At 34.4% G+C, this 24,973-nt stretch overlaps 1 protein-coding gene across 1 annotated transcript in view; it reads right to left on the reverse strand.

Annotated features, from left to right (window-relative positions):
- The window catches only part of HS3ST3B1 (heparan sulfate-glucosamine 3-sulfotransferase 3B1), a 61,905-nt gene extending 38,284 nt beyond the window's left edge, over positions 1-23,621 (reverse strand). Inside the window, exon 1 of the mRNA XM_072645025.1 lies at positions 22,210-23,621. Coding sequence (XP_072501126.1) covers positions 22,210-22,733 — 524 coding nt within the window. The 5' untranslated portion in view covers positions 22,734-23,621. The remainder of the gene's footprint in view (positions 1-22,209) is intronic.
- Between the last annotated feature and the right edge of the window lie 1,352 nt (positions 23,622-24,973).

Consider the following 24,973-nt stretch of genomic DNA (forward strand, 5'->3'; position numbering starts at 1 on the left):
AGCAAAGGAAGCACAAAAAAAATACTGAGGAAAATAATGCTTTAAAAACAGAATAGGTCAAATGGTAAAAGAGGCATAAAAATCCACTGAAGAAAAAAATTCTTTAAAATGTTGAATTGGCCAAATGAAAAATGAGATACAAAAGCTCGGAGAAGGAAACAATATTTAAAAAGTAAAATTGGGTGAGTGGAAGCTGATGACCCCCTGAGAAATAAACAATCCAACAAAATCAAAAGAAGGAAAAATAGAAGAAAATGTAAAATATCCCATTGGAAAAACAACTGACCTGAAAAATAGATTGAGGAGAAATAATTTAAGAATTGTAGAACTACCTGAAAATTATGATTGAAAAAAGCTTATACATCATCTTTCAAGAAATTATCAAGGAATAATTGTTCTAATATCTTAGAACCAGAGGGTAAAATCGACATTAAGAATCCACTGGTCACCTCTTGAAAGAGATCCAAAAATGAAAACTTCCAGGAATATTATAGCCAAATTTCAGGGCTCCCATGTCAAGGAAAAAATATTGTAAGCAGTCAGAAAGAAAAAAATTTAAATATCATGGAACCACAATTAGGATAACACAAGATTTTGCAATTTCTATATTAAATGATTGGGCAACTTAGAATATGATATTTTGGAGACCAAAAGAGTTAGCATTACAACCAAGAATCACTTACTCAGCAAAACTGAATATAATCCTTCAGGAGAAGGATTTAATGTGTGGATGAAATAGAGGACTTTCAAGCTTTCTTGATGAAAAGACCAGAGCTAAATAAAAATTTTGACTTTCAAATACAAACTCAAGAGAAGCATAAAAATGTAAAATCATAAAAGGGTAAATAGGAAAAAGAAATAATAAGAGATTCAATAAGGTTCAACTGTTTACATCTCTACATGAGAAAATGATACTTGTGATTTCTAAAAACTTTTTCCTTATGAGAACAGTTAGAAAGAGTATACATACAGAGAGGTCATGGGTTTCTTTTTTTTTTTAAAAAAAATTTCATTTAAGGGGTTAGAAAGAAGAGTGCCCTGGGAGAAGAAAAAAGGGAAAAGTATAATGGAATAAATTATCTGACATACAGGAGGCATGAAAAGGCTTTTACAGCGGAGGGGAAGATGAGAGAGGTGGGGGAAGCCTGTGACCCTTACTGTCATTAGAGTTGGCTGAAAGAGCTAATAACATACACATTCACCTGAGTATCTATCTTACCCTACGAGAAAGTAACAGAGGAAGGGGATAAGAAAAAAGGGAGCAGGATTGATAGAAGAAAGGGTGGGTTGGGGGAGGTAAAAGTCAGAAGCAAAATACTTTTGAGGATGGAAAGGGTGAAAGGAGAGAGAGAATAGGATAAATGGGGGAAAATAGGATGAAAAGAAATAGTTATTCATCATAACTGTGAAAAAAATTGTAACATAAGGTTGTTCTGACAGAAACCTCAGTCCTCAAATACATAGAGAACACAGTCAAATTTATAAAAATGAGAGCCATTCCTCAATTCATAATGGTCAAAGGAAATGAACAGGCAGGTTTTTTTTAATAAATCAAAGCTGTCTCTAGATATATGGAAAATGCTTTAAATAACTATTGATTAGAGAAATACAAATTGAAACAACTCCAAACTACTACCCCATACTTATCAGATTGACTAATGTATTAGATGGCTAATATTAAAAAGGAAAATGACAGGTTGGAGAGGTTATGGGAAAATTGAAACATCAAGGCATGTTGAAGTTGTATACTGATTGAAACATTGTATAGAATGCTCAAAGGACTATAAAACTGTGCATAGTCTTTGAACCATCATTACACGACTAGGTCTGTATCTCAAAGAAATAAAAAAGGAAAAGGAAAAGAACCTATATGTACAAAAATATTTATAGCAGCTCTTTTAATGTTAATAAACAATTGGAAATTGAGAGGATGTCCATTTATAGGGGAATGGATGAACAAATTGTATATGATTGTGATGGAATGTTATTGTGCTATAACTAATGACATGCAGGATGCTTTAAGAAAAACATGGAAATACTTGTCTGAACTGAGGGAAAGTGAGATGCTCTGAACCAAGAGGACATTATATATACACACATATATATGGTTATATATAGTTATATATACACATATATAGTTATATATACACATATATAGTTATATATACACATATATAGTTATATATACATATATAGTTATATATACACATACATAGTTATATACACATATATAGTTATATATACACATATATAGTTATATATACACATATATAGTTATATATACACATATATAGTTATATATACATATATAGTTATATATACACATACATAGTTATATACACATATATAGTTATATATACACATATATAGTTATATATACACATACATAGTTATATACACATATATAGTTATATATACACATATATAGTTATATATACACATATATAGTTATATATACATATATAGTTATATATACACATATATAGTTATATATACATATATAGTTATATATACACATATATAGTTATATATACATATATAGTTATATATACACATACATAGTTATATACACATATATAGTTATATATACACATATATAGTTATATATACACATATATAGTTATATATACATATATAGTTATATATACACATATATAGTTATATATACATATATAGTTATATATACACATATATAGTTATATATACACATATATAGTTATATATACACATATATAGTTATATATACATATATAGTTATATATACATATATAGTTATATATATATAACAATATTTTATTCAACAATGTAAATGTATAAATCAACTGTAAATGGCTTCACTATTCTCAGCCATGCAATGATCCAAGACAGTTCTGAGAGATAGGATGAAAAATATTTTCCTTCTGTAGAGAAAGAAATGATGGAATCTGAATGTGACTAAAGCACAATTTTTGTTTACTTTCTTTGTTTTTCTTTGGATTTTTATTTGTTTTTTCTTTCACAACATAACTAACATGGGAAAAGTGTTTTTGCATGACTATACACATGCAGTCTACATAAAATACTTAACTTCTCAATGATGGGAGGTGATGGAGGGAGGAAAAGAATTTAAAACTCCAACTTTTTAAACATGTTGAAATTGGTTTTACATGTGAGTAAAAATAATATATTAATTTTTTTAAAGAAATGCAAATGAAAGTACTCTGAGGTGCTCTATAAAATTGGCTAATATGAAAGAAAAAAATGACCAATGTTGGAATGGATGTGGGAAAATTGGAATACTAAAGCACTGTTGATGGAATTGTGAACTGATACAACCGTTCTGCGGAGTAATTTGGAACTATACCAAAAAGGTTATAAAACTTTGATCCAGCATTGCGCTACTAAGTCTGTAACCTAAAGAGATTATAAAAAAGGGGGAAAATCTACATGTACAAAAATTTTTTACAGCAACTCTTTTCGTGGTGGCAAAGAATTGGGGGATGCCCATCAATTGGGAAATGGCTCAAGAAGGTGTAGCAAATGAATGTAATAGAATACTATTGTGCTATAAGAAATGATGAGGAGGTGGATTTCAGAAAAACCTGGAAAAACTTACATGAACTGATGCTAAGCGAAGTGAGCAGAACCAGGAGAATATTGTACACAGTAACAACAACATTGTGGAATGACCAACTGTTATAGATTTAGCTCTTCCCAGCAATATAATGATCTAAGATAATTCTGAAAGACTCATGATGGAAAATGCTATCCACCTCCAGAGAAAGTACTATGGAATCTGAATGCAGATTGAAGTATACTATTTTCTCTTTTATGTTGTCTTTTCTTTTTCATAACTTCTCTCTTTTGTTCTTTCACAATATGAATAATGAGGAAATATATTTAATATTACTTACACATATAGTCTAGGTAACACTGATTGCCATCTTGGGGAGAAGAAAGGGGATGGAGGGGAGGAGGAAAAATTTTGGAACTCAAAACCTTATAAAAGTGAATGAGAACTATCTTTATATGTAATTGTAAAAAATAAAATACTATGAAGTGGATTTTACAAAAAGAATAAGGCATTTTGAAAAAGGTTTCTTTAAAAATAAGCAGAAGGAATATTGATTGATGATGGCTGAACCATGCCAATATAATAAAAACTATAATATTACCAAAGTTAACTTACATTTTTAATTCTAAATTAATAAAACTATGAAAGCGACATTTGTAGAACCCAGTAAAATAACAAAATATATTGGGAAAAATCGACTATCCAAGATAAATAATGAAAAGAGACAGGGAATACCATCTCCAGACCTTGAGCTACATTATAAAGCAAGAATCATCAAAATCACTTGATATCATATATACATTGAAAGACAGAAGAAGAGAGAGGAAGAAAAGAAAAAATTATCTAACATAAGTGAGGTACACTTGTAGAAGTCTGTATAATGAGGAATTAGGAATTGGGAGGAAAAGATGACATGAGAACCTTCCTGAAACACCATGGAACTATGAAGGTCTTTTAACGGGTAGGAGAGGAGAGAGTGTTTTTAAAAATTGATGGAGTATTATGCCAGGAATAGAGGGCTGGTTCAATATTAGGAAAACTATCAGCATAACTGACCATATCAATAACAAAACTAACAGAAGTCATATGATTATCGCAATAGACGCAGAAAAAGCTTTGGACAAAATACAACACCAACTCTTATTAAAAACACTAGAGAGCATAGAAATAAAATGCTCCTTAAAATGATAGGTAGCATCTATCTAAAACTATCAACAAGCATTATATGTAATGTGGATGAACTAGAAGTACTTCTAATAAGATTGGGGGTGAAACAAGGATGTTCAACATCACCAATTTTGTTGAATATGGTGCTAGAAATGTTAGCTGTAGCAATGAGAAGAAAAAGAAACCGAAGGACTTAGAGTAGGCAAAGAAACTAAGTTATCACTTTTGTAGATGATATGATGGTATATTTAGATAATTCTAGAAGATGAAGTAAAAAATTACTTGAAATAACAAACGAGTTTAGCAAAGCTGCAGGATATAAAATGAACCCACAGAAGTCATCAGCATTTCTATATATTACTAACAAAGTCCAACAGCAAGAGATAGAAAGAGAAATTCCATTTGAAGTTTCTGTAGACATTATAAAATATTTGGGAGTTTACCTGCCAAAACAAACCCAGGGACTGTATGAACACAATTAGAAAAGACTTCACATGAGTAAAGTCAGACCTAAATAATTAAAAAAATAGCAGTTGCTCATGGGCAGGCCAAGCTAATACCTTAAAAATGATAACTCTACCTAAATTAATTTACTTATTCAATACCATACCAATCAAACTACCAAAAAATTATTTTATAGAGATAGAAAAAAACAATAGAAGAATTTATCTGGAAGAATAAAAGGTCTCAAATAATCAAGGGAACTAATGAAATGAAATGCAAGGGAAGGTGGTCTAGCAGTACCAGAGCTTAAATTGTATTATAAAGCAACAATAATCAAAACTTCTTGGTACTGGCAAAGAAATAGAGTGATATAGTGGAATAGGTTAGGTATTCAATATTCAATAGTCAATGAGTATAGAATCTACTATTTGATAAACCTAAACACTCTAGTTTCTGGGATAAGAACTCACTATTTAACAAAAACTGCTGAGAAAACTGGAAAATAGTATGGCAGAAACTAGGCATAGACCAACATCTTACACCCCTATACCAAGATAATGTCCAAATGGTACATGATTTAGATATAAAGGCTGATACTATATGCAAACTAGGAGTGCAAGGAATAATTTACCTGTCAGACCTATGGAGAAGGGAAGAATTTATGACCAAACAAGAGATAGAGAACATTATGAAATGCAAAATGAATAATCTGTATGACATTAAACTGAAATGTTTTGCACAAACAAAGCTAATGTAACAAAGATTAGAAAGGTAGCAAAAATCTGGAGAACAATTTTTACAGCCAGTGTCTCTGAGAAAGGCCTCATATTTAAAATATCTAGAGAACAGGTCAAATTTATCAGAATGCAAATCATTCCCCAATCAATAAATGATCAAAGGATATGAACAGGCAGTTTTCAGATGAAGAAATTAAAGTATCTACAGTCATATTAAAAATGCTCTGAAGCACTATTGATTAGAGAAATACAAATCAAAACAGCTCTGAGGTACTACATCACACCTCTCAGGTTTAGTAACAAGACAAACAGGGAAATGATAAATGTTGGAGAAGATGTGGGGAAATTGGAACACTAATGCATTGTTGGTGGAGTTCTGAACTGATCCAACTATTCTGGAGAGCAATTAGTAACTATGCCCAAATGGCTGTAAAACTGTACATACCTTTTGACCACTTCTAGGTCTGTATCCTAAAGATATCATAAAAAACAGGAAAAGGACCCACATGTACAAAAATATTTCTAGCAGCTCTTTTTGTGGTGGCAAAGAATTGAAAATTGAGGAGATGTCCATCAAGTGGGGAATGACTGAATAAGTTCTGTTATCTGAATGCAATGGAATATTATTGTGCTGTAAGAAATGATGAGCAAGTAGACTTCAGAGAAACCTAGAAAGACTTAAATGAACTGATGCTGAGTAAAATCAGCAGAATCAGCAGAACACTGTACACAAAAACAACCACATTGTATGAAGGCTGACTTTGATAGACTTAGCTCTTCTCAGCAATGCAAGGATCTAAGACAACTCCAAAAGACTCATGTTGGAAAATGCTATCCACACCCGGAAAATGAACTTGGAGTCTGAATGCAGATGGAAGTATGCTATTTGCTCTTTTTCTTTTGTTGTTTTGTTTTGTTTCTTCTTTCTCATGGCTTCTCCCAATGTTTCTAATTCTTCTTTACGTCATGACTAATGTGAAAATATGTTTAATGTGAATGTATATGTAGAGTCTATATCAGATTGCATGCTGTCTTAAGGAGGGGGGAGTAGAGGGCTAAAATTAAAAACTCAAAGTATTGTGAAGTGTATAATTAATTAATCATAAAAAAGAAAAAATCAATGGAATATTCATTATGCTTCAGTTGAAGTGAAAAAGACTGAGGTAGCTATTTTGATCTCAGACAAGCAACAGCAAAAATAGATTTAATTAAAAGAAATAAACAAGAAAATTAAATTGCCTTTGAAATATCATAGATCATATCAGTTCTAAATATACATGCACTAGACAACAAAGTATCTATATTCTTAAAGAAAAATTTAAGTGTTATGAGGAGAAGCATACAATGATACTATAATAGAGATTTCAATTTATTCCTGACAGATATAGATAAAAAGTAACCAGAAATTAATCAAAAAGAAAGTGAAAAATTGAATCAAATTTTTAAAAAGTTAGATAAGATAGGCCTCTGGAGAACCAATATTTAGCACAGTGTCTGGCATGTAAATCTAAGTGATTTATTTACAAAAACCTGAGTTGCCCAGATTAACAGAAGACCAAATGGAACAATACTTAAGTAAACTTATGCTAGAAAAATAAATTGAACAACCCACAAATGATCTCCCTAAGAAAAAAAAAATTCCAGGATCAGATGGATGTATAAGTGGATTCTAAGAAACATTTCAGGAGCAATAAATCCCAATCCTGCATAAAGTATTGGAAATAATAGGTAAAGAAGGCCTATAGAATTTCTTTTGTGACAAAAATATGGCTTTGAAACTTCAACTACTGAGAGAAAAAAAAAACAGAAAAAGATAATCATAGACCAATTTTACCAATGAGTATTGATGGAAAATTTTAAAATAAAATACTAGCAAAAATGTTATAACAATATAGCACAAAGATTATACAATATGACCAGGTAGGATTGATAAACACAATTACAAAATACTCTTTCATGTAAAGATAGATCTAACCAATTGGAAAATTAATTGCTCATGGGTAGGTTGAGCCAATATAATAAAAATTATAATTCTAACTAAATCAATTTTCTTATTTAGTGCCATGTCAATCAAATTACCAAAGAATTGTTTTATCAATCTAGAAAAAAAATAATAAAATTAATCGGGAAGACAAAATGTCAAGAATATCAAGGAGAATTAATGAGAAAAAATGTAGAGGAAGGTGGCCTACTAGTGACAGTTTTAAAACTATATAATAAAGCAGTAATCATCAAAAAAATTCTGGTGCTCCTTAAAAAAATAGAGGGGTGGATCAGTGGAATAGATAACAATAGTAATATAGGTGCTAGATACACCCAAAGATCCAGAACTCATCATTTGACAAAAGTAGTGTGGAAGATACTATGTACAGAACAATATCTCACATCTTGCACTAAGATGAAGTCAAAATGGAGACATGATTTAGACATAAAGTGTGATATAATAAGCAAACTAAAGGAGAATGGAAAACCTTATGATCTTAGATAAAAGAAAAGTTTATGAACAAACAAGAATATAGAGGAAGATGAGAAAGTATAATGGATAAATTTTATTGTATGAAACTGAAAAGTTTTTGCATAAAGGAAACTAAAGCAGCCTAAATTAAAAGGATATCAGGAAACTGGGGGAAAATTTTATAGCAGGTTTGTCTGATAAAGGCCGCATTTCACACACACAAACATATTTGAGTCAAATTTATAAAAAGTATATGAACAGGTTGTTTTCAGAAGAAAAAATCAAAATTCTCCAAAATCATATCTATAAATACTCTAAATCAGTATTAATTAGAGAAATGCAAATTAAAACAACTCTGAGGTATCATTTTATACTTATCAGATTGTCTAAGATATGACAGATAAGGAAAATGATAAATGCTGGAGGGGATGTGGAAAAATTGAGACACTAATGCATTGTTTATGGAGTTGTAAACTGCCATCTCAGTGTGTGGTGTAGTAGCGAGGAAGGGAAAGAATCCAGAACCGAAAATGAAATAAAGTTGAATGGAAAAAAAGAAAAAATGTTCAAAAGAAATTTGAAGCAATTAATGAAAGAAGAGGGGAACGGGATGGTTGGGGGGAACAGTGGCAGTAACAAATCTCAAATTATATTACAAACCCATAATCATTAAGACAGGTTGTTACTGGGTAAAAAAAAAATGAAAGGTTGATCAGTTGAACACAGAATACACAGAAGCAAAGGAGCACAATAGCCTATTGTTTGAGAAAGTCAAAGATCCCAGTTATTAGGCAAGAACTTACTATTAGATAACTTGAGAAAATTGAAATGCAGTCTGACAGAAACTAGGTATAAACCAATATTTCATAAAGTATACCAATACAAGATCTAAATGGGTACATGATTTACACATACAGCATAATCTCATAAACAAATTACAGGAGCATGGGGGGAAAATTTATCCAAATGAGATAAGAAGATTCACAGGAGGTAAAATGGACAGTTTTGATTACTTTAAGAAGTTTTTGCATAAACAAAACCAATGTAGCTAAAATTAGAATAGAAGTGGGGAAACAGGGGAAAATTATGGATCAAGTTTTTCTGATAAAGATCTCAATTGTAAGATAGAGAATTGCTTCAAGTTTATAAGAATAAGAGCCATTCCACAGTTGATAATTAGTCTAAATACATGACTAGGCAGTTTTCAGAGAAAGACTAACATTGGTCATATGAAAAAATATTTTAAATCAGTAATTTGATATAAGAAAAATTAAACAACTCTGTGGTACCACATGAGACCAATCAGATTGCAAAGTTGATTTTTTAAAAGGAAAATGACAAATATTAGAGGGGCTATGGAAAAATTATGATGTAGTCTGGTAGAAATTAGGCATAGACCAATACCTTATATCGTGTTCTATAATATATTCTAAATTGATAAGTGACCTTAATAATAAAGATCACACTTTTTAAAAATTGGAAGAAAAGCAGCTGTAGGTAATAGATGTATTCAAAACAAAACAAGCAATAGATTTAATTACAAAAGATAAAATAGATAACTTTGATTATATGAAACTGAAAAGCTCCTCAACAAACAAAATTAATGCACTTAGGAAAGAAAGGAAATGGTTGATTTGTGCAAAAAATCTCTCTATAAAATCTCTGATCAGTGTTCAAATCTAAGAGATAGTAGAGAGATAGAATTTTAAAAGATATATGTACATATATAAACTGTAAATACAAATGCAAACACACAATACACACATGTACACATGTATATAGATATTGTCTATATGTATATACACAACACATATCTGTAAACATGTGTGTATATAGATATGTCTGTATGTACTTGTATGCATTCAACCTCAAAAGCCAATTTAAATTTACCAGTAGGTAAATCATTAAAGGATTTGAAGTTTTCAAAAGAAGAATTGCATACTATCTACAGTTATGTTAACAAAGGCTCTAAATGAGGGGTGTCAAACCCAACTAGAAACAGATCCTCTAAGCTACATATTGATTTAGAAAACCACAATTAACATAATCTATGTTGTACTGTATTTTTATTTATTTTTGTTAAACATTTCTCAAGTATATTTTAATCTTGTTTGTACTGCATTTGGAAGTTTTGTGAACAGCGCATTGCCTCTGGGCAGTAAGTTTGACATTTCTTCTCTACATCATTAACAAAAAAGTGACATACAGATTTTTAAAACCCTCAGATATCACTTCACATCCTGTAAATTGGCAAAGATGACAAAAAATTGAAATAACAAATGATAGAATGATTTTAGGAAATTAGGCTTACTATTGCATTGTGGATCAATACAACCATTTTGGAAGGCAATCTGGATTTATGTAAATAGGGTGATTATCATTTTGTATCTTTTGACTCAGCAATTTCACTCATACGCTTATACATCAAGAAGTCCATTGATAAGAAAAAAGTCCCCATACACACCAAAATATTTGTAGCTGCACTCTTTGTGACAGGAAATAATTGGATGATAAACAAATAACTAAACAAACTATTTTACTTTGATGGAATATTACTGTGTTTTAAGAAATGATGAATATGCTGAATACAGAGAAGCATGGAAAGGTCTATAGGAAGTGATGCAGAGTAAGTATGCACAACCAAGAAAACAATATACATGATTACATCAATGTAAACAGGAAAAACAATTGCCCACATCCCCAAATCTAAAAAGAGTGTTGCAAAATTATGAAGAATAAGTAGGCTTCCAAAGAAAAGATATGAAAAGTACAGTGCCTGCTACGCAAATGCACGATAATAAATGCTTAATAAATAAGTGCTTAATAAATGCTTACTTGCTGGCTGACAACCCTTGGCAAACATGTGAAGTCCACACGGGGCATACTGCACACTTTCAGACTCTCAATTTATTAATCAGCTGTGTTGATTTTCTTTTTTCTATCTATAAAAATTTTGTTTGGGGGATTTTGTTCTGACAAGTGTAGGAGGAAGGGCATCAAGTAAATTTATGGTAATTTATTTTTTTAAAAAACCTATTTTAAAATATTTTCATCCTAACAGAGAACAGAGAACTAGGTGGGGACAGGAAGAGGAGAGATGGGGTTAAAAAGGGATGCAAGAATCAATGAGAGATAAGTGATATGGAAGACAACCCCATCTGATGACAGTGGATCATGAAAAGGATATTAAAAAGCTAGAGGGAAACCACATCATGCTTAAATGCATTATCAATAATATGTCAATATTAATATTAAATATATGTTGTTGATCAGTTGTTTTAGTCTTGTTTGACTCTTCCTGATGCCATTTGGGGTTTTCTTGGCAGAGATATCAGAATGATTTGTCATTTCCATCTCCAACTCATTTTACAGATTAGGAGCCCAGGGTCACATAGCTAGTAAGTGTCTGAGGCCAAATTCAAACTCATGAAGATGGGCCTTAGTGACTTCAGGCCTGGCACTGTACTATCTAGCTACTCTAGGTGATACAACATCTAAATACTTAAGGAAAAAGTTAACCAAATTACAGGATGAAACTGAGATTAAAAATCTAATAGTAGGAGACTCAAATATACCCCCTTCCAGATCTAGATAAATTTAACAAAAAGAGAAACAAGAATGAAGTTGAGGATTTGAAAGGAGTCTTAGATAAGTTAAATCCAATAGATCTCTGATGATTACTGAAAAGGAAGGGAAAGGATATAAAAATTCCTCCACTGAGTATGGCACCTCTACAAAAATAACCATTTACTAGGGCATAAAAAGTTACAGACAGATACAGAGAACTACCAAACACCTTCTTTACTGACAACAAAGCAATAAAAATTATATTCAATAAGAGGTCTTTAAGACAAAAAATCATTTAGAAATTAATTTAATTCTAAACAATTTATTTATTTGTTTATTTTTGGGTTACTGAATACTTTTATTCTGCACATAGAAGCCACTAAGGATTTGACCTGTGGGCTCTTCAGGCTGCATCACAAGTACATGGCTCCACACATCAACACCAGGGTTGGGGGTGAGAACAGGTCAATCTATCCCAGTCACAAAATGATTAAGGATCTTCTGACAGAGAGTCAGATGATCAGGTAGTCTCCAGTATAAGACAGTTCTAACGAAGCAGTGAGAACATCACAGAATGGTTGAAGGGAGAGGGAAGTTAAGCAGCAGAGGCTCCTGCTCCCAAAACAAGACTGCTCTAGTACTTGGTGCTGCCCATTCTTAGGACAGGAGCAGGCTTCTACAGAGGTGACACTCCTGCAAGCTCTTAGGCCTTCTAGCCACAGAGCTTACTTGACCCAAGTGTTTCTGAAGTTCCTTCCAGCAAATTTAGCCTTGCTGCCCAACTCTTCCTCAATTCTGAGAAGCTGATTATACTTGTCCAGACTCTCAGATCGGCAGGGGGTACCAGTCTTGATCTGCCCAGTACAGAGATCCACCACCAGGTCTGCAATGAAGGTATCTTCAGTCTCCCCAGAACGATGGGAAACCATTACTCCTCACCCACTGGATTGGGCCAACTTGTGCACCTGGAGAGATTCAGTCATGGAGCCAATTTGGTTCACTTTGAGTAAGAGGCAATTGCAGGCCTTCTCATTCACAGCCTTTTCAATTCACTTGGGATTGGTCACTGTGAGATCATCTCCTACCACCTGGATGCCAGCAGGTAACAGTGAAATTTTTCCAAGCTTCCCCATCATCCTGGTCAAAGGGATCTTCAATAGATACCACTGGATAATCTTTGATGAAGGTCTTATAGAGGTCCCCAAGCTCAGAAGGGGAGATGAAACTGCTGGAATCATCAGGAGACTTGAAGTCCAAGTTATATTTCCCAGATTGGAAGAATTTAGAGGCAGCAACATCCATACCAATTACGACCTTATCAATACAGCCAGTCTTACCAATAGCATTCTTTAGCAGGTCCAGAGTTTCTTTGTTCTCCAGGATGTTAGGAGCAAAGCCACCTTCATCCCCTACATTGATGGTATCCTGTCCACATTTCTGCTTAATCACACTCTTCAGGTTGTGGTAGACCTCAGCTCCAATGCGCATGTCCTCCTTAAAGTTTGCTGCTTCAACAGGGAGGATCATGAACTCCTGCATGGCCAACTTGTTACCAGCATGGGAGCCATCATTGATCACGTTGAAGACTGGAATGGGCAGGATGACTTCATCGTTGCCTGCAAGGTCAGCAATGTGATGGTACAGGGAGACACCTTTCTCAGAAGTTCTGGCCTTACAAACATCCAGAGACACTCCCAAAATGGCATTTGCACAAAATTTAGATGTATTCTCAGTGCCATCCATCTCTATCACCAATTTGTCGATCTTCTGCTCCACAACATTCAATTTCTTGCTAATCAGAGTCAGGGCAATAGTTTTATTGATGTGCTCAACTGCTTTTGAGACACCTTTCCCCATGTAATGGGTCTTATCATTGTCTCAGAGCTCCAGGGCTTCATGGATACCAGTAGAAGCACCACTGGTCACAGCAGCTCGGAATTTACCTTTTCCAGGGTAGAGATAAACGTTAACAGTAGGGTTTCCATTAGAGTCAAAGATCTCTCTTGCCTGGATCTTGTAAATAGACATGTTGAGTTTCTGGATAGGGCTTCCTCCACTGAGCTCGCAGAACAGAGGCCGAGGGCAATTCTAAACAATTTATGAGTCAAAGAACAAATCATAGAAACAAATCTAATCTCTTCAATAAAAATAATAACAATGACACAAAATACCATTTTTTTAGATGCAGCCAAAGCAACCTTTAAGGGAAATTTTATATATCTACATTCCTTCATCCACAAAAGACAGAAAGAGCTGACAATAAATTTGGCATGCAATTTAAAAAGCAGCAAATAAAAAAATTCTAAACATCAAATTTGAAGTTCTGACAAATCAAACAAGTTATTGGTTAAATGAAAATTTACAAAAAATAATTACAAAATAAAGTGATAACTAGAATTAGGAGGTGAGTTTCTTTTTAAACTAATAGAAGAAATGTGCTCTGATAAAAAACATAAGAATAAGGAGACAATCAAATTGCTGGTATAAAAATAAATAACACTAAATAATACCAGAACTCAAGTAAATTGGTCCCAAGTAGGAGTAACTTTGGGAAATTTAGTTTAACAGGTGAGGTTGTGAAATCTGATCATGGCAAACAATGTAGTTCTTTAAAGTAAAGTGTGGAGTTCATGTGTCAGTCATATCAGACAACATTCTTAAAACAGAGTCGAAAACTAAGACAGTCCCCCATTCCCCAAAGACAAATAATCTTAGCCATCTGTCTGAACTGCTCAACTCTCCCCAGATTGAATGAAATGATTCCATTCAAACACAAGGACCTTGCTGACTGATCACAAGGTCCCAGTCTAGCTTGGGAAACCATGTCCTTCATAATTCCACAATATTACAGTTCAAGTCTATTGAAACCTGAATATAATCAAAAGCTACTAAAAATGAACATGTATGGGCCTTGGTTTGAACCATGCTTGATACTTTTGTCTCCAGAACTTCATGAATAGGAAAATAAAAAAGGTGTTTTCTCCAACACATGAAATCATGTCATGTTCTCATTGTGTGTGAGATAAATCTTCTAACTGGTTCTTTTCCTTATTCATTCTTTTGTCCACTTTTTCCTATGTTGTTTTCCCAAGTCCTTATCCTACACAATATATTTCTTAGTTGTTTTACACACACACACACACACACACACACACACACACACACACACACACACAAACACAGACAGTTACTAAAAATAACCATGTTTCTGTGCCAGTTTACTGATGGTAAATTTTTTTTTTAAAAAACTCTTTGGAAGCAACATAGTTTCAGTATGGGTCATGTCCATCAAACTGTAACTATAGTAAACTGATATTTTTTAAACTCTGAAAAAAAATGCATCTCCATACCAAGAAAGATTTTTCTCACTTTGGAATATGTTAAATATTAGGATAAAGGTTAATCTTTTAAAAAATTTGTTGAGCTAACAGAACTATATTAAAATAATGAGAGGAATTTATCAGAATAAAATGTTTGCAGCAATAATAGATTTTTATCAGCTTAAAGTTACCATAAGAGAAGAGGGGAGAATTCTTCCCTGTAAGATTATATCTCTTAAAATACTTATTGAGGCCAAACTCTAAATACAGTCCCAGATAATAAACCTGTTTTTATAAGCCTGAATAATATAGTAGCACTGCTGAAACTATTGACTCAGAGACACCAAAACAACTTCTTTCATAGCCTATTAGTTCATCATATTTATTATTACTCTCAAGTTACAAAAAAAGATTTAAGATATAAACAAAATAAATTAATATAGCTATTCTAAGTAGGAGGGAAGTACAAAAGAAAAGTCTGCAAATTAAATAATAGAATTTATGGATCAGTTATTTAGTAACTTCCAATCACCCATGTTTTGGAAGCAATAAAGTATATTTTTATTACCCTCTGTTATTATTATGACCTGTTCTCACAAGATGAAGTTTTTCCTAAAACATAATAAAGTGATAAAATACTTAAATTCAATATTCACTGACACTCATAACTAAACCCTACTTTTCCACCCTAAAATAAAATGCATTATGTGAAAGCTTCCCCTATACTATCTCCAATCCAAGTAACCTTTTTGAAAAAACAAAAGCAATTCAAGTATCAGCAAGAAATGTGTTTTTATGAGAATCCAAAAATAAACTGAATTTTTTAAATTCACGTACTATGCATATGTGAAATTTGTTTTAGCAGGATCCTCAAATATTTCACCTACCCCCCCTCCCATATTTTACCTCTGTTTTAATTTTATCTTCTTTAAGCATATTTTCTCTATTCAGAATGGAAGAGCACTGCATTATTCTACCTCTAATGGGAATGGGAATTTAAACTTCCCCTTCATAAAGCAAGAAGACAACTAATCTACAAAAAAATCAATATACTGAAAAATGATCCACAGATACTGATATTTTAGTTACAAAACTTTTAGTAAATGTTACCTCCGTTATTAAGGATAAAAATAGTTTCAGAGAGAGTCTTCTCATTCTCTGTATAAATATAGAAAGAACTCCAGAAAAAAAAAAATATGAACAGATGTCTTTTAAAAACATTCAAATAAATGTAGACTTCAGACTCAATTTTTAAGGTACTGTACAATAACTTATCATTTCACAGTTACTATGTATCATTTAAAACATACACTTTAGAATTTTCCTCTCCTTAAACAAATAAGTGCTATTAAATATTGCCTATTTCATTAATTCAGAGTAGGAAATGTATGAAAATATGCATGAAAATAAGAATGTAGGAATTATGTGCAGGAAAATATATGATTAATTTATGCAGTAATTTCCCCTGAACTTATAAGATATTGATCAACCATTTTAAAAAGTTCAACACATGCTACGCTATCTTCCTAATAAATCTCGACAGTTCTTTTTTGTCACATATTGGTTTTTATTTCAAATGGCTGCATATAAATAAACACAGATTCTTTTATCTTCTCTCAGAAGCTGGGAAGTGAGTTGCATACTGAGTTGAAATTTCAGACTTAGTAAAATGCTAACTACTTCAAATTAAATCTTGCATTTCTCTTAATGTATGAAGTAGGATTGTTTGCAAACTGGATTTTGGAAGCCTTCAAGGAAGAAAAGGAAAAGCAGTTTTATCAATGTGAGATGAAATTAAGATACAGAAGTTATCTTGCAAATTTTAGCTATTACATTTTCAGGACAAATTCTTGGTATGTTACTTTTAAAATTAAATTTTAAAGAAACCTGCTAAAATATTACTTATAGAATTAAAGTTTTTCTTCTGAGCATATTGAATGCTGATTTTAAATTTAGGGTAAGATTGATATCAAATGATGATTAACTTAATTCTAAGAAGTTTAAAAATTGGTCATTTAATCTTAACTTGACATACACATCCTGACCTTAAAAAGGGTAAATTGAAAATATAAATATACTCACATGTAAATTTTCTGTACTTTCACAGTCTTTATGCTGGAGGAATAAATTTTGTCATTTTATGACTTGTCTGATTTTAATGGTTTTATGGAGAGAAATGAAACTAAAGAGGTGCAAACAGATTCTAGAGATTGATATTCAGAGAAAATGAATAAAAGGAAGAGATAAACATGTTGAAATAGTCACTATTTCAAGTACATAAAAATACAGAACTATTTAAAAAATAAAACCAGCCTTTCTTATATAGAAGTAATAATAATTGTCAGTTAATTCACCCATACTATTATAAAACTTCAGCGTTGCTATGTTTTTTTTGTTTTGTTGTTTACTGCTAAGAAATTGGGAAAGAAGGGAGATTGAAATATGGTCATGAGTGGTATAAAAAATTATCAGAATATATTTGGACAATTTGATTCTAAAAAACAGCACTCAAAATCATTAACAGTAATTTAAAGCTGTTATCTTAAAACATGCCAATATATGAATTCTAATTATGAAAGTCATAAACAAAATGTTTCACTGATCTAGATGAAAGATTGAAGTACTTAGAAAAGTACTAAGAACTTTTTGTGGTTAATTGAAAACAATTCAACATGTATTCATCTAATTAATGATTAAAATATTCAGTGAATGATGTGAGAATTCTTCCTTTCTCCACATTTGCACATTCTAAAGTCTATTGAAAGATAACATCAAACTTTTCATACAGTGTTATTGGGATTGAAAATTAAAATGTGTTTTCAAAAAAGATCATAATTTACTACTTTTTTAAGTTGAAGATAATCAACTTAGTATGTAAATTCAGAAAAACCTAAAAGAAATTTTACTTCTGTGGCAGATGGACTATGTTTTTCTATTTGTTTTTTAAAATAATTCTGAACCAACAGATAAGGTCTCAAATCCCAGCCATGTAGAAAGCCTCCAAACAAACATCTTAATCAGCTTTGTTTATGTTAAGAGTGCTGAATTATGACACGTGGAGCCATTTAAATTCAACATAATTCACACCACTATTTTTCCAGTTCTACCAGTGCAATTGTTTATACTCTATAAAATCTATTTAACTACATATTCCAGTCATTCTCTGTTTCTTATCTCCTGTCACAAACATTATGTAAATCAAGGTGTATTTTTTTCTCGGCATCTAAAACTTTTTTTTGACCATGGGAAAACTGCCCCTTCCATAGTTTATAACACAATTTAATCAAATGAACATTCTCTTTTTTTTAAAAAAAAAAGTTGGATGTCTTTTTATAACAATATTTTCAAATAGTGACTATATTTTCTGAATTGGTTAAATGACATGTACATAATTTTTAAAAACACTTTCTTTCAATCCGATGAGTTTCTGTAAATATAATTAGATGATTAAGAACTGTGGTAAAACTTCAAACAAAAAGGATCAGGGTAAGAAGTAGAACCTAAGACTACAACTATTAAAGTAACAGCTGGTAGTGGCTAATGGTACCATTGCTTATATATAAACAAAATTCCTATTCAGATTGGAGACTATTTATTTTTCTTTAAGAGATATTATCTTCCCACTGCAATCTAGGCAAATATAACAATGAAGGAATGTACTCAACAAAAACTTTTGTGTATTCAAATGCCAGTTGTTCTCAAACAAAAATAGAATATCTTAGATGTAATTTTTACTTTAAAAATCAACTAAAAGGCAAAGTTGTGTGGAGATGTAGTAAGGGTGCAGGTCTGGAACTGAAAAAGTACAATTTTTATTTTCATTTTGGGTGCAATTATGTAGCATGAAAAGTATTTTTTTCTAGTACTGTACTTTCAGCAGAAATCACCCTGCAATCCATGCTCCTCATCACTCCGGCATTTTTGCTCATTTGTTTTTGTAGTAGTTTCAGAAGAATGTTAAAATTTTCTTGTTTGCCTCAACGCACATTAATCTAGAGGCTAATAAAAATCGTTACATGAAGTTTGTTGAAATGATGAACTTACTGAGCAGCTAGAAATGAAAACTGTCAAGATGAGGTTATCTGGTGGGGAGCAAAGGAGCAGTACTGGCATTTTCCCCACTTTTGCACAAAGTTTCAGAGCTGTGTTGAAGAGTAAAAACTTTGCATATGTGCGAATTTTGCCCTAAAAGTTCAGGGGTAGACTTCCCCTAAAGTTTTGTTTCCTGAATCAGATCTTCATAAATATAGATTGTGTATTTACCCTAACTTCAATATATTACAATTAACAGTCCATAAAAGGGCTCTGGCTCCTTCAAATACTTCTGATGGGCTCCTTTGGGGCAAGGCTTTCCTCCCCTTTGGAGGCTAAGAGTTTGTAAGATTCTAGGGTTGAAGAAGGAAGGTAAAAGTAAGAGGTGTAGGCCAACAGATAGATTGTTGACCACTGCACTGTCGACCCTTAAAGTAGCTGGTGCAAGTAACCAACAATTACAAACACACAAGTGTATACTTGTACAAACATATGTGTATGCTTCTTGACAGTGCATTAACCTGAGAGAGAAGGTTTCTTTCAGAGAAAGTGAATAAAAAGACTCATGGCTCTGGGTAAAAATCTTTTTGCTTAGGACCGCACAAATGGTCAAGGTTTGTTTTTATTTCTTTCTATGATTACATTAATTAGTCATTATTTTTCAGACCAGATAACGGAAATACCCAGACTGGCAAATTTTGCAACAGCGTTTTTAGAAATTTCGTGAATTCAGGGAATTCCATTCCTGAGTCAATGGTCTCTAAAAACTCTAAAATACCAAGCTTTTGGTCGCTGTTTTGCTAATACTCGCACACAAAATCTAAATTTTAGATTTCAAAGAATCTCCTTGGCTAGCTTGTAATGCTAATCCCACACAAGGCTGGCAATTGCTGCCGCGAAGTTTGTTGGAAGCGCTTCTTGCTCTTATTTTCATAAGAAACTTGAGACATTGGAAACACTCAAAAATGTTTGTTTGTTTAAAGACGAAAGTAACAAAGAGAGAGAGGAAAAGAGGGAGAGAGGGAGTAGGGGGTTTTAATCCTCAGGGTCAGCTCCATAATCTCTACATTTGTGACCCTTTGTTTCTCATATTCCCCTCTCCCCCTTCACCTGGTTTCAGGGAAACAGAAGAGAGGTGTCAAAAGCGGAAAGGATCGGAGAGGCGATGAGCTTAAGTTGTTCCTTTCTCTTTGGTTTTTAGAAGTGTCTAGCAGTGAACACTGGGGGCAAGTTTTAACAGTGTAATTTGGATGCACTTCAGTATTCAATCAGAGAAGCAGAGAATAGTCTCTAGAAATGGGGCCCTCTTTTCTACCAGGATCAGGGTGAATGGAAGGAGGGAGAGGCAGTAGGACAAGGAGACGAAATTCAATGGACCAGGATTCAAGTTGTGGAATCTGAGTGTTATCAGACCGACAGCTCCATTTCTCCCACTATTTATTTATTTATCTGCTAACTAAGACCCCATGAAAAGGCTGAGTGCAGCCTTGGGATCCTTAAGCGGTCTGGGGCTCCTCTATTGAACTAGAACCTACTCCAGGAGCCCCGAAACACAGATTAGAGAAGCCGGGGAAGGAGAGGAGTGGGGAGACGAGATAGGGTAGCAGTCACCTCAAGTGAGCCACGCTGTCTGTCGACTAAATCATGGAAAATTCACCTAGGTTTCTTCTGTCTCAGGAGCCAGAAAGTGCTTACGGTTGTGCACCACCCAGACAAACATGTTTCTTAATCCACTAACGACCAAGAGGTTATTTATTGAGTTCCCACATAATGCTTAGAAAAGAATGTTCGTGAGCTGCTTACCAATGGGTTTATATTCTTCAGTTTCGTGGCTTTGTGAACTAATTCAAAGCAGCTCACAGAGAGATTAAATTCGTTTTCCTTGTGTGAAGAGCCCTCGGCTGCAGTGAGCCGATTTCTCCAACAGAGACCAGCAAAGCTCCACACAGGTACGTACTGAGCTGCTTCGAATAGTCTCAGTTCCAGCCTGAAAGAAGAGGCGGCAGCTACCCATAGCCCGCCGTGGGTCAGAGGCAAACAACACCCAGGATTCCCAACTGAAGGAAAGCGGGTTCAAAACCCCTTCAAAGACCGTCAGAACTATCTTAAAACAAAACAAACCCGAATTATTAAACGTACGCCCTCTGCAGGTTAAGCAGTCATCTGTTGAGCCAGGGACGAATACCGAAATCTGGTCTGGAGGAGGTACATCCCATTAGACCCCAGGGGAATCTCCGAAACTCCCAAGTCAGGAATGAAAAATGATTTTGATGTAACAGTTGGAACAATTACTCCACTACTCCAGCTATAAAATGTACGAGGCACCGAGTCCGCGAGCTTGCTGGTCATTCCAGTTGCACGATTGCAGAAGTATCCTTCCCTCTCTCCTTCAATCAGAGGTTTGTTTTTTAATGACTTTACCTTTGAAATTAATATTTAATATTAATATTGAAAGGGGCAAATTTTGCAGCATTTCAGTAAAATTTTCCTGCAAAAGTGTCTGTAGGCCGAGAGACTGTTCTATTAAACGTTGTCCGGGTTTGAAATTCTTATTCTATCAATTTACCAGCAAGATAACTTTCTCTGGTTTCTTGAAAGAGGATATCAGCTATCCACACCAAAATGCAGAGGCAGAATTATCAGCTATACTAAAGTATTTCTTTCTCGCACAAAGATGAAGGGAAGGGGAAGAGGGAGGAGTGTGTGCCTGGAGAACACACCGCCAGCAGATCTCCAGTTTAGTACAGTCTGAACAGCATTCTGCTCCGACCCAGAACTGCACCTCCCTGGTCACCTATCAAGCTTTATCATTTCGTCTGGGGCGAAGAAGGGTCAGCAATGCCCTTGGAAAGTCAATCCCCCTTTTCCCACCCCAATCCAATACTATTTTGCTTACTGCCCTCCGCCCCCTTTGAATTCAGAAGTCTGAGTTACCTGTACCAGGTGAGCCCCTTGTCGTAGCTGCGGTCAAAGAAGTGAGGTTCGGCACCCACTGCACACACGTCAGGGTGCACCCGTAGGAACTCCAGCAGAGCCCTGGTGCCACCCTTCTTCACTCCTATGATGATTGCCTGAGGCAGCTTCTTGTTGGCAGAATCACTGAAGAAGCTAGAGAGAGGATTGGCGGAATCAGCAAGTACCAGGCCTGTTTCCTCCTGTCTCTCAATCTTGGCTGCAGTTGAAGGAACCTGTGGCAAGCCAAAGAGTATCTTGGAGTTTATAGCGTCGGGAGCCAAAGCAGATGTGACAGAGGCTTGGAACTCTGCTGGCAAGCGGGGCACTTTGCCTGGCAGCACTAGGCCCCGTACTGAAGCACAAGAGTCTGAACAAGAGTAGAACATGTAAAGCCAGAGGCACAGCATGGTGAACCACAGTACGAGTTTCCTTCTCACCTGAGGCAGCAAAGGCAACAAAGGACTGGGGTCACTGAGGCAAAAGTTACTGTCACTTAGGCACATACGCTGCTTATGCGCACTGAGAGGGTTATGGCTCAGCGGGACGCGCTTCCCTTGCTAACTCTTCTGTCTCCCTAGATCAAGCACTAGAGAGAGTTCGCTCCTTTCTCAAGCACTTGCCAGCACCCAACTGACAGCTTTAAAGCTTCAGAGGTGCCGCAGCGCCTACTTCAGCTCTTCCCCGACTGGTGAAAGCCACAGCTTTAGCGGCTCTTGACATTTTGGTGGGAAAGAAAAGGCGCCTTAGAAGTTGAAGCAAGAAAATTATGACGGGCTAAGAAGCCAAGTGAACCGCTTACAAAAAGTGTTTTTTGTAAAAAACAAAAAAAACAAAAAACTGGCTTCCCAGAGTAATTCACAACTCTTAACTTGTGACTACTGCCCACGCCGCTGCCCTGGCAAACTTGCGCTAGCAAGAAGCATACTTGAAAAAACCTCTCAGGTTTTTTTTGTTTTGTTTTGTTTTTGTTTTGTTTTGTTTTGTTTTTTTTTACTGACTCAGCCTGATGCTTCGGGCAGCCAGAAGATGAAGTAAAAGGAGAGAGTAACTCTGAGAAGAGGCAAGAGAAGTTAAGGTGGGCGGAGCCACAGCCTCCCTGATTGAAAGGCCTGTCGACCTATCAGGAAATCATTGTGCCTAGCAAATACAAATGGTTTATAGACGAAGAAACAACCAATCACCTCTCTGGAATTGGGGGGGTGGTGAGAGCTGGCGGTCAACTGAGAGAAATGAAAATGCCATTGACCTAGGGCAGGGAGAAGGGAATGGGAGAAAGGCTACACCAGAGACAGGAATGAAGTGTGTTTAGGAGTTGGGAAGGAGGCAGGGGACAGAGATGGCTGGGAGTGTAGAGTAGGCGTGACTGAGGTTGGAGATTTGGGAGAAATCTGGCACAATCAGTTCATTCCGTCTCGTCTCCCTCATCGTCCCTAAAGCAAATCTGGAGAGGCCGAATAGAATCTTACCCCTTCCCCTCTCTCTCCCATGCACTAATTAAATTCCAATGTCCCGGCGCAACTGGAGGGAAAAAAGAAAGGGTAAACTGCGAACTAGAGAAGGATGTCGGAAAGAATGAAAATTAACGTTTCGAGGTTAGGAACCAGAAGTTGGGTTCGGGAGTATTCGACAGAAATCCTAATTGAGAATCGCCATCAACTTAAAAAGAAAGTATCTTTTTTAATTTCAACTCTTTGTGAGGACATGGGTCTCCTTGAAAAACCGTGATATCAGCCTCCCAAATTGTAAGAGATGAAAGCTGGGAGTTGGGAGAGAAATCAAGGGAATGAAAACAAAAGGTCTAGTTTTTAAGAGATTTAAAAATTTCCACCAAATGTGGAAACTTTTTTATCCGATGATGTATGTAACTGAGAGCTTTAAATATGATTAAATAAAACTCTCTTATGTCTATCTTTTTTGGTCAGAAAATAATTATTTTTTACTTTGAGAAAAATCTGCCAGACTTGTAGAAAATAGTTGTTTTCATAGTAGTGGGGAGGAGAATTTTTTTAATTGCAAGGCAAAAGTGAGCTTTGAGGAACTCAATCACTGAGTTCTATTGATTCAGTAACTGAGATGTAATTTGGTGTTATGTTTTTTGTTCTGCTGACTTTCTCAAAGACAGAAAAGGAGAGATGTCCCAGGGTGAGAATTTTTTTTTTTTTTTGGCTTTGGGAGCAGAGAATTTAAGTTTAAAATTTTCAAGCCATTCCTGGTTCCGCTTTACACCAGATATTGCAAAAAGTCACCTTCTTATCGGTCGTGTTGATAAGAGCTCTATCTAAAATTTACTGTGTGTGTGTGTGTTTTATTTTTTACCATTAAAGTAAAGACAAAAGTAGCGTTCTAACTTTGTATTTATCCATCCCTCCCCTTACCAGGGGAATTATCCCTGACTCTGAAATAGATGGGAGTGGCCAGTGGTTCATTAAGTAGACCCGTCCGGGTAATAGTAAATAAATCAAAGCAAAAAAGATCAATGCAGATTTGGGGATATATTAACATTAGTCTCCGCTCTACATTCTCCTTCAGAGATTGATTGCTCTATATTTTTATCCCAAGTTATTATCATCTATGTAATCAATAGCAATAAAATCGCGTCGTCTGACTTCTCATAAATATCTGACCAGTTCTAATTTTGGTAGCCTCCCTCTTTCACCCCAGCTCTATTTCTTTTCTTAATAAATCTGTCAGAATACTCCAACAGTTCTCATTGTTCAGGCACACCTCTTTACGTCTTTTCTCT

This window comes from Notamacropus eugenii, chromosome 2, assembly GCF_028372415.1.
Source record: "Notamacropus eugenii isolate mMacEug1 chromosome 2, mMacEug1.pri_v2, whole genome shotgun sequence".
Taxonomy (NCBI): domain Eukaryota; kingdom Metazoa; phylum Chordata; class Mammalia; order Diprotodontia; family Macropodidae; genus Notamacropus; species Notamacropus eugenii.